The sequence below is a fragment of the Heterodontus francisci genome, chromosome 49 (assembly GCF_036365525.1).
Source record: "Heterodontus francisci isolate sHetFra1 chromosome 49, sHetFra1.hap1, whole genome shotgun sequence".
In the NCBI taxonomy this organism is placed as follows: domain Eukaryota; kingdom Metazoa; phylum Chordata; class Chondrichthyes; order Heterodontiformes; family Heterodontidae; genus Heterodontus; species Heterodontus francisci.
Window position 1 is genome coordinate 265,423 of NC_090419.1, and position 11,133 is coordinate 276,555.

At 47.0% G+C, this 11,133-nt stretch overlaps 1 protein-coding gene across 1 annotated transcript in view; it reads left to right on the top strand.

The window, feature by feature from the left end:
- LOC137358258 (probable G-protein coupled receptor 139) overlaps nucleotides 1-10,914 on the top strand; it is a 34,259-nt gene extending 23,345 nt beyond the window's left edge. Inside the window, exon 2 of the mRNA XM_068024161.1 lies at nucleotides 10,022-10,914. Within this exon, the coding sequence (XP_067880262.1) occupies nucleotides 10,022-10,914 (893 nt within the window). The remainder of the gene's footprint in view (nucleotides 1-10,021) is intronic.
- Nucleotides 10,915-11,133: the final 219 nt, after the last annotated feature.

Genomic DNA, 11,133 nt, shown 5'->3' on the forward strand with positions numbered 1-11,133 from the left:
TGATTATATACACTAGGGACCTTCATTCCCTAAAAAAACAAACTCCTCAATGCTGAAGTAGTCCGTGTAGAAATGCAGCAAGACTTGGATAGTATCCAGGCTTGGGCTGATAAGTGGCAAGTAACATTCGCGCCACACAAGTGTCAGGCAATGACCATCTCCAACAGAGAGAATCTAGCCATCTGCCCTTGACATTCAATGGCATTACCATCGTTGAATCCCCTACTTTCAACATCCTAGGGGCTACCATTGACCAGAAACTTAACTGGAGTAGCCCATATAAATACCGTGGCTTCAAGAACAGGTGAGAGGCTAGGAGTCCTGCGGCGAGTAACTCACCTCCTGACTCCCCTAAGCATGCCCACCATCTACAAGGCACAAGTCAGGAGTGTGATGGAATACTCTGCACTTGCCTGGATGGTTGCAGCCCCAACAACACTCAAGAAGTTTGACACCATCCAGGACAAAGCAACACGCTTTATTGGCACCCCATCTACAAACATTCACTCCCTCCACCACCAATGCACATTGGCAGATACGTGTACCATCAACAAGATGCACTGCAGCAACGCACCAAGGCTCCTTAGACAGCAACTTCCAAACCCGCAAACTCTACCAAATAGAAGGACAAGGGCATCAAATGCATGGGAACACCACCACCTGCAAGTTACCCTCCAAGTCACACACCATCCTGAGGTGGAACGATATCGCCGTTCCTTCACTGTCGCTGGGCCAAAACCCTGGAACCCCCTTCCTAACAGCACTGTGGGTGTACCTACCCCACATGACTGCAGCAGTTCAAGAAGGCACCTCACCACCAACATCTCAAGGGCAATTAGGGATGGGCAATAAATGCTGGCCAGGCCAGCGACGCCCACCTCCCATGCATGCATAAAAAAAACTATACTAAAGAACTGTAGCTCTTTCACTTAATTTGTTTACTTCCGCAGCTATTTCGAGTTATTCCCTAACAGCAGTTATTCACCAACTAACCAACTTGCAGCTTCCCTGTGATGTCACTTTTGACTTTTTTTCAAAACTCAGGCGCGCATGGACTGCTGTCCTCTCCCAGAAGGTAAGTGAATGCCCGCAGCCTCGTGCTGAATTTATCTACTCTCGTTCTCGGCTTTCCCAAACAGGTCCGATTGCTCTCCACTCCTGAAGTTATGTCTCCTTTACTGAAGGTAAGATGATATATAGACATCTTCTCTTTTGACCTTATGATTGAAGCATGGTGCTTGAAGAAGCAAGTGTAGATAGTTGCGTCTAGGACACTACCATAAGGAACTCCTGAAGTGATGTCCTGCAGCTGAGATTGTTGACCTCCAACAATCACAACCATCTTCCTTTGCGTTAGGTATGACTCCAACCAGCGGTGAGTTTTCCTCATGATATTCATTGACTTCAGTTTTGCTTGGGCTCCTTGAAGCCATACTCAGTCAAATGCTGCCTTAATATCAAGTGGCAGTCACTCTCACCTCACCTGTAGAGTTCAGCTCTTTTGCCCATGTTTGAACCAAGGCTATGATGAGGTCAGGAGCTGAGTGGCTGATAAGGGTAATGATGTTGATGTGGTGTACATAGACTCCCAAAAGGCATTTGATAAAGTGTCACACAACAGCTTTGTCAGCAAAGGTAGAGCCCATGAATAAGCAGGACAGTTGCTGTACCAATACGAAATTGGCTGAGTAACAACAGAGTGTAGTGGTGAATGTTTTTTGTTTTCCCTAGGGCTGGAGGAAGTAGCCAGTGGGTTCCCCGGGTGTCGCTATCAGCACCAGTGCTTTTCTTGATCTATATGAATGGCCTGGCCTTGGATGTGTAGGGCATGATTTTGATCGACGACACAAAAGGTGGAAGTATTGTGAATTATGAGGATAGCGATTGGCTTCAGGCGGACGTCGACAGGCTGGGAGAATGGGTGGTAAGAAAGCAGATGCAATTTAATAATGGGAAGTGTGAAGTGATTCATTTTGGTAGGAAGAACGAGGAGGTACAGTATAAAATACTGAATACAATTCTACAGGGGTGCAGGAGCTGAGGGACCTGCGGTTATATGTGCTCATTTTGTTGATAGTTGCAGGGCAGAGAAAGCCTTTAATAAAGCCTGCACGATCCAAAGATTTATGAAGAGGGTATTATAGTACAAGATCTATGAAGCTGTGACAAACCTGTATAAAATATGGTTCCGTCTCAACTGGAGTATTGCGTCTAATCCTGGTACCGCAATTTAGGAAAGATGTGAAAGCTGTAGACAGGGTGCAGAAAATATTTTCAGACACGTTGCAGGATGAGGGACTTCAGTTGCCTGGGTCGATTGGAGAAGCTGAGGTTGTTCTCCATACAGACGAGAACGTCAAGAGGAGATTTGATAGAAGTGTTTAAAATTATGAAGGGTCTGGAGAGTGTAGATAGGGATAAGCTGTTCCCATTGGCCGACAGTTCCATAAGCAAAGGACATTGACTTAAGGTGATTGGCAAAGAAGCAAAGGTGCAGCGAATGGTTAGGATTTGGAATGCAAAGCCTTTGACATTGGAGGAGGCGGATTCAACCGTGCAATTCACAGTGGAATTGGAAAATTATCTGAACAGAAAAAAAACACATAGCTAGGGAAAGTCCAGGGGCTGGAGGGGACTAGCCGAATTGCTCTGCAGTGTCCAGTACAGACACGACAGGCTGCATGGCCTTCTTTTGTACTGTACCAATCCTGACTCTATGATACTATAAACGAACACGTGAACATTCCGACTCTTTACCAGCCTCTAAGGTACATGCAGTGCAAGCTTTCAGCAGATGACTGCGCCTGTCAGACCAAGTGATGGTGTGACATCATCAATGCTGTGCTGTTGCTCTCTCTCTCTCTGTCTATCTGCTGGAGCTGCCGTGCCTGGGAAGCTGACAGTTTTGGATTATCATTGGAAAGTATGAAATCAGAAGGCGAGGGTTGAATTCAGGGATTGTTGCTGGGATGGAAAGCAGGAGATCCATGGTCCCACCACCGGTAGCTTGCACATCATCCCAGACAGCACTGATGAGGGGGAGGTGGAAGTTAAGAAGGGGCATAAGGCAGACACATAGCATCATCCTGAATGCTCTCGGTGATGCCGGATGCTACGGGTTCAGTCATAGCTGGTGTCATGATGTGGAGAACCGTCTCCTCCATCAGTCTCTGGGGATGAAGGTATGCCTGGCCCCCATCAGTTTAGTGCTGCTCCCTGAGATTATAGGCAACATATCCTGCAATAGCGCGGTCATAATCTCAGTGATTGTATTTCACTGTGTTTGGGTGATGTTCCTGCCATACCTGAATAGCTGGTGGCATGTGGAGGCAGCGAGAGATAGTTATGAGACGGCTATCAGTGATGAGGTGGAGCATGTGAATGTTAGGTGTGGGTCCTGATTGTTTGAGATTGCTGATGGGTGAGTAATGGGGGTGTAGTGAACATTGAGCAGTGTGATAAGTTGGTAATGATGGGGGTAGGAGATGCCATATGGAGATGAATTCACTGATATTGACATGGAGAAGGACGATGTAGGTGTCGAGGTCAGGGAGGGGGTTTGTGATATAACTGAGTATATTAACATTGAAAGAGAGGAAGCATTAGCTGGTTTACCGGGCTTTAAAGCGGATAAATCCCCAGGCCCAGATGAATGTACCCAGGCTGTTATGTGAGGCATGGGAGGAGATAGCAGGGGCTTTGACACAAATGTTCAAATACTCCCTGGCCACAGGAGAGGTACCAGAGGACTGGAGGACAGCGAATGTGGTAGCAATATTTAAGAAGGATAGCAGGGATAAGCCATTTAATTACAGGCTGGTGAGTTTAACATCAGTGGTAGGAAAAATTTTGGGACAAATTCTGAGGGACAGGATTAATCTCCACTTGGAGAGAAACGGATAAATCAGGGATAGTCAATACGGCTTTGGATTTTTTGAGGCGGTGACGAAATGTGTAGATGAGGGTAAAGCAGCGAATGTAGTCTTTCTGGACTTCAGTAAAACCTTTGAAAAGATCCCGCATGGGAGATTGGTTAAGAAGGTAAGAGCCCGTGGGATTCAGGTCAATTTGACAGATTGGATCCAACATTGGCTTTGTGGTAGGAGGCAGAGGATAACGGTCGAGTGTTGTATTTGCGAGTGGAAGCCTGTGACCAGTGGTGTAACGGAGGGATCGGTGCTGGGACCCCTGCTGTTTGTAGTGTACATTAATGATTTGGATGTGAATATCGTAGGTATGATCAGTAAGTTCGCGGATGACACGAAAATTGGTGGCATTGTAAAAAGTGAGGAGGAAAGCCTGAGATTACAGAACGATATAGATGGGCTGGTAAGGTGGGCGGAGCTGTGGCAAATGGAGTTTCATCCTGAGAAGTGTGAGGTGATGCATTTCTGCAGGGCTAACACAGCAAGGGAATATACAATGTTTGGCAGGACCCTAGGAAGTACAGAGGGTCAGACAGTCCTTCGTGTACTTGTACATAGATCACTGAAGACAGTAGCACAGATAGATAAGGTGGTTAGGAAGACATATTGGGATACTTGCCTTTATTATTCAAGGCATAGAATATGAGAGCAGGGAGGTTATGATGGAGCTGGATAAAACACTAGTTAGGCCACAGTTGGAGAGCTGTGTACAGTTCTGGGCACCACATTATAGGAAGGATGTGATTGCTCTGGAGAGGATGCAGACATGATTCACCAGGATGTTGCCTGGGTTGAAGCATTTCAGCCATGAAGAGAGACTGAAAAGGCTTGGGCTGTTTTCCTTAGAGCAGAGAAGGCTGAGGGGAGATATGATTGAGCTGCACAAAATTATGAGGGGCATTGATAGACTAGATAGGAAGAAACTTTCTTTCCCCTTAGCAGAGGGGTCAATAACAAGGGGGCATAGATTTAAGGTAATGTGCAGAATGCTTATAGGGGATTTGAGGGAAAATGTTTTCACCCAGAGGGTGGTTGGAAATGGAGCACGCTGCCTGAAGAGGTGGTAGAGGCAGGAAACCACACAATATTTAAGAAGTATTTAGATGAGCACTTGAGATGCCATAGCATGCAAGACTAATGCCCAAGTGCTGGAAAATGGGATGAGAATAGTTAGGTGCTTGATGACCAGCACAGGCACGATGGACCAAATGGCCTGTTTCTGTGCTGTATAACTCTATTTCCCTATGACCCGTGTGAGCTCATTTAATTTCTTCTGGCACTGCTGCCATGTCCTCGGATCCAGGCATCCTGCATTGACCTCCCTCGTCCCCAGCTCCCATTCCTTTCAGTGGTTTTTTTCTTGAGGTTCTGCACTCCCTCTCGACGGAAACATGGCCTCTGTCCTCCTCCTGGCCTCCATGATAAAGGCTTCAGCACCAACTCCATGTGCCCTAGCATTAGGTGATTAAAATTCAGATTTTCCATGTATGATCTGCTGGGACGTGCCCTACCTTTTAATGTAGGTTTAGCATACATTTCCCACTTTTATTCTCTGTATATACATTTAAAAAGCATAGGATCTCATTATTTCCTGCGTTGTTAACCTGTTTGGAGACCTTCAAAGATTTAAGCACAAATAAGCCCCTTGTCTCTGTCCTTGTACTCGCTTTAAAGTTGTATCTGTTAGCTTGTATTATCCCTCCACATATAGCCTTCTAAACTGCATTACCTCACACAAATGCTGTGTCAGTTAACAATTCTGAAGATTGAAGCTATTGTTTTCAGTTCCAGCACCAAAGTCCATTTACTGTCTACTGATTCCATCCCTCTCCCTTTCAACTGTGTGAGACTAAACCAGACAGTTCACAGCTTTGGTGTCATATTTGAACCTGAGAAGAGATTCCAACCACATATAAGCACCTTCATTAATAAAGCATATGTTCACCTCTGTAACATGATTCGACTTCGAACCTTTCTCAGCTCCTCTGCTCAAAACCTTCATAACAGCCTTCTTAACCTCTAGACTTGACTATTCCAATGCCTGTCTGATGATATCCCACATTCTACTCACTGCAAACCTTAGGTCGTTCAAAACTCTGCTGCTGATGTGTCAACTCACAGGAACTCCCGTTCACGTATAACTCTTGTGCTCGCATGACCATCATTGTCTTTCGATTAACAAGGCTCTTGATTTTAAAGCTTTCTTTCTTGTTTTCAAATTCCTTCATGGTCTCTTCTGCTGATCTGGATTTTATGTGCACCCCTGAGTCATGGTCGGAAGGGAGGGGAGGGGGAGGTGCAAATAGAATCATGTTGAGTGATGGGGCAGCTGGCCCATCACCAACCCACCACAAAACAATGTTGCCTGGGGCAGGATCGGGCGATTGAGGCCCTAAAGTGGCCCATTCGCGGTCGTTTAAGCGCTTCTTCCCACCACTGCTGGGATCTAACCAGCAGCAGGGGTACCTATGCGATTTGAGGAGGATGCCTTGTATAATGGGGCGCCCTTTCGGTGGGCTTGGGCTCCCTCCTCTGTGGGCAATCTATGGCCCATGGAGTGCCCTGTCCAGGAAACAATGAAACTCCCAGGAATCCCTCCCCCCTGGGCTTCACGACCAATCTCCAATTGCCCTCACTGGGGCCGTCCAGATTGCCTCTGACGACATCCCTTCATCATAAAACCAAGAAGTGCTGGGAACACTCATTAGGTCTGGCAGCATCTATGGAATGAGCAGCAAAGTTAATGTTTCAGGTTAGTGACTTTTCATCAGAACTGGCAAAGGTTAGAAGTTTATTTATTTATTTAGAGATACAGCACCGAGTCTGTGCCGACCATTAACCACCCATTTATACTAATCCGACACTGATCCCATATTTCTACCACATCCTCACCTGTCCCTACATTCCCCGACCACCTACCTATACTAAGGGCAATTTATAATGGCCAATTTACCTATCAAGTCTTTTGTTGGTGGAAGGAAACCGGAGCACTCGGCGAAAACCCATGCTGATTTGCAAACTCCACACAGGCAGTACCCAGAATTGAACCCGTGTCGCTGGAGCTGTGAGGCTGCGGTGCTAACCACTGCGCCACTGTCCCGCCCTAATGTAATAGGTTTTAAGCAAATCAAGTGGAGGTGGGGCAAAAGAGAACAAATCAGAAGGTATTGATCGCACAAAGGGTCACAGAGAATAACTAACATGGAAGTCATTGGGCAAAAGCAAATACAAAGAGTGTGTTAATGGTGTGGTGAAAGACAAAGCGTTAGTACAGAGAGGGTGTTAAATGGCAGAATAATGAAAGCTCTAGCCACATGCAAGAATATGAGGGAAAAAAAGTGGGCAGGCACATGGCAATAAAATATTGTAATGATGGAACAAACTAAAATAAAATGAAATAAAAAAAATTCAAAGTAATACTAAAATAGAAAGGGTTCTATGCATGCTCTGAAAGTATTGAACTGAACGTTCAGTCTGGCATGCTGTCGTGTGCCTAATCAGTCAATGAGGTGCTGTTCCTTCAGGTTGTGTTGATGTTCACTGGAACACTTCAGCAATCCCAGGGCACAGATGTGAGCATGAGAGCAGGGAGGTGGTGTGTTGAAATGGCAATCAACAGGAAGCTCGGGGTCGTGATTTCGGACTGAGTAGAGGTGCTCCGCAAAGTAGTTGCCCAATCTGTGTTTGCTCTCTCCAATGCAGAGGAGACCACATTGTGAGCAGCGAATACAGTACCCTAACATCTTCTGGGAAACAGGATCAGAGGCGAAGGGACCCAATCGCATTGTGCCTAATGCGACCTTCCTCCCCAAAGTGAAGAGAGCCCCCTTTAGGTGGAATTACACGAGCAGTTAGTGGGAGCCCCGCCACTTGTGCAGGCCATCCAGTGAAACAAGGTCGTCTCTTGCAGGCTTGGGGCCTCCTCCACGGGTAATCTGTGCCCCCTCAGCAGCAAAGGCAGCACCTCTGGTAAACATCCTGCACTCAACACGCAGCCTCGTCCATCTGCTGGGAACTACTGGACTGCCACCGGTGACCCTGCAACACCTACATGGGGTCTGGGACTCTAAAGCTGCTCCTGCTCCCAGGCCTCGTGCGATAGCAGCAGTGCCTCCCGCTTCCTTATTGGCCCAGGCGAAGCTGCTATACTTACTTTGGCTATGAGTCTCTAGTTGTGGCCCTGGTACCCGGACAACTGAGGTACTGACAATGGTCCCCAGACGCTGACTGATCATTCATACCCAAACACATTTAATTGGGCTCCAACCTCCTGTAATGGTCCGTGCCCAAGGACTGGTTTATTACCATCAGTGCCCTTCTAGTCCCTCACAGATCCCAGAGGACACCACCCCACACTTACCTGGAATCTGGAGCTCCTGCAATGCTTACAGGCCTAGTTAGTATCGGCATTAACCCGTGCTCTGTGGCAGGCCCCAGCGAACCTGCCACATTTAACTGGGATGTGGGGCTCCAGCAATGCATCTGGTCCCAGACTTGGTGTAGTACCAACAGTGGCTCCTACTCCCTGAATGGCCCCGTGATCCCCCAAACTTACCTTGGGTCGAGGACTCCAGTGATGGCCCTGGTTCCAGGAATGAAGTTCTTCCGGGAGAGGCTCCACTCCCAAGCAGGCCCCAGTGACTAGAAAAATCTTATCTGGTGTTCAGGGTATCCAAGAATGGGCCTGAACCCAGTGCTGGTGTAGTACTGGGGGTGGCCTCCACTGCCTCAATGACCCTCATGAAAGGTCACAGACCTGAAACGTTCACTCTGCTTCTCTCCACACAGATGCTTCCTGAGCTGTTGAGTAATTCCAGGGTTTACTATTTTTTTAATCTTTATATTTGGCTTCCAATTGAGGGAGGAGTGAGGAGATAGTCCTTATTTCTCATTATTGTATATATTGATTTCTAAACCCGATAATAACAATCAGTTCCCCACATTTTTTTTTCAAATTAAAACAAAATGCCGTTTGCTTCGGACATTGTAAGGCTTGTAGTTTAAGAGAACATTTTTACTTTATTTTTCGTTGTATGTCAGCATTTGGTGGTTTTAGCTGTATTATTGCCATGCCAATCTGATATAAAACAGGCTGGCTGATGCCCATGAACCACCCCATCACCAAGATAAACAAAATAAATGGCTTTCCCATTACCCCACCAAAAAAAACCGTACATTTAATATGTGACCTCCCCTACAGCTGCACAACGTGCAGAGGTCACACATTCCTCTCCCCACAATACACATGTAGAGTTAACTCGCCACCCCCCAACCCGCCCCCGCACTATAATAAAAATACTAAATTGCCCCCTCACTACCTCGATGGTGCCAGCTTTCCCTGGACGGGAAACAGAAGGCGTATCAGTGCCAGCCGCCACGCGCAAGGTCACAGACAGTTGGCAAGTTCGCAGTGAAAGGAACATTCATTTATTCATATCCTTTATTGCAATATTTAAAGTTGGGACCCACCGCTGAGTGGGGTTTGGATCGGCCATGGAGCCTCACTGCCACCAAGAAGATTGAGACTAGCAATGCTGGCATTGAACTCATCAATATTCTGCCCAGTGTTTCAGCCCACTGACCCTTGGTCTGAAATGTGAGAGATGAAAGTTTGAACAGATTTAAAGGAGTTGGGGGCATTATGATCAGCATTGACCTTAACAATTTCACAATCAGACTTTTGACATTTAAACTCTCCTGGCTTCTACCATATCACAGATCTTCCTGTTTGTTCTTTCAGGTCTAATTATTTCACTGCATCACTGAATACAGCAACATATTTGTCATTCTCAATAAGTCCTCAAAGTAACAGGGGTGTGGGGCTCCAGCAATGCATATGGTCCCAGGCGTACCTGGGAGTGGAGCCTCTCCTGGAAGTACTCCATCCCTGGAACCAGGGCCATCACTGGAGTCCTGGACACAAGGTAAGTTTTGGGGGTCAGCGGGCCAGTCAGGGAGGCGGAGCCACTGCTGGTACTACACTGAGTCTGGGACCAGATGTATTGCTGGAGCCCCACACCCCAGTTAAGTTGAGTCCTTGTAACTTTGCTCCAAGCCTGATGTCTGACTTCCCTGTTTATTTCCCTTCCTCACAGCTAACTTGCTGACGATTGGGATCCTGTGTCGAAGAAAGTGTGGCCTCTCCAAATGTGTCACTCGCTACCTGGTGGCCATGGCAGTGGCGGATCTACTGGTCATTATCCTTGACCTGATATTGAGGCACATTCCCATTCGTTATCGGGCACAATTTCTGTTCCTGTTGTCCGTCCCCATATGTAATATCCATGCTGTTCTACTTTACGCAGCCACAGACTGTTCTGTCTGGTTCACTGTCACTTTCACCTTTGATCGATTTGTGGCCATTTGTTGCCAGAAGCTGAAAAGTAAATATTGCACCGAGAAAACGGCGGTTGTGGTTCTGGGAACAGTGACTGCGCTGAGCTGTCTGAAGAACATCTTTTGGTTTTTTATGTTAACAACTCGCTATCAGCTGTTCAACCAATCTACGTTTTGTTACATAACAATGGCTGGTCTGACCAAGTGGTTCTGGGGAGCAATCGAGTTCCTCAATCATAGTCTAACGGTGCTTGTTCCCTTTGTGGTGATTCTGTTGCTCAATGCAATGACCGTCAGGCACATTTTAGTGAGCAACAGAGGTCGCAGGAGACTCCGGGTTCAGAGCAATGGGGAGAATCACAGAGACCCAGAGATGGAGAGCCGAAGGAAATCCATCATTTTACTGTTAGTTATCTCAGCCAATTTCATCCTGTTATGGACAACGTTGATGGTGTATTGGCTGTGGAACCGGATGTTTTGGTTGGGGTATCGGTCTGTCCCTGGTCTTGTGCGGGAAGCGGGCTTTATGCTGCAGCTCCTGGGTTGCTGCACAAACACTGCGATTTATGCTGTTACCCAGACTCAGTTTCGGGAGCAGGTGAAGAATGTGCTGAAATATCCATTTACTCGAATTGTTAAATTAATTCAATGATGTGAGGGATTGAATCATTGACCCATCCCAACGCTCTTGGGGGCGGGATCTGTCGCTCTGGTGGCACAGCAGGGTCTGAGCCTGTCGCTATGTTGACGGGGGAGTTGGGCGAGGGCTAAATGGGGTTGAGGTCTGTCACTATGTTGACAGAGCGGGGGCGTTGCCTGTTGCTATTGTTTTGGAGTGGGAGCTGGGCCTGTATGGATGGTGACAGGGCGA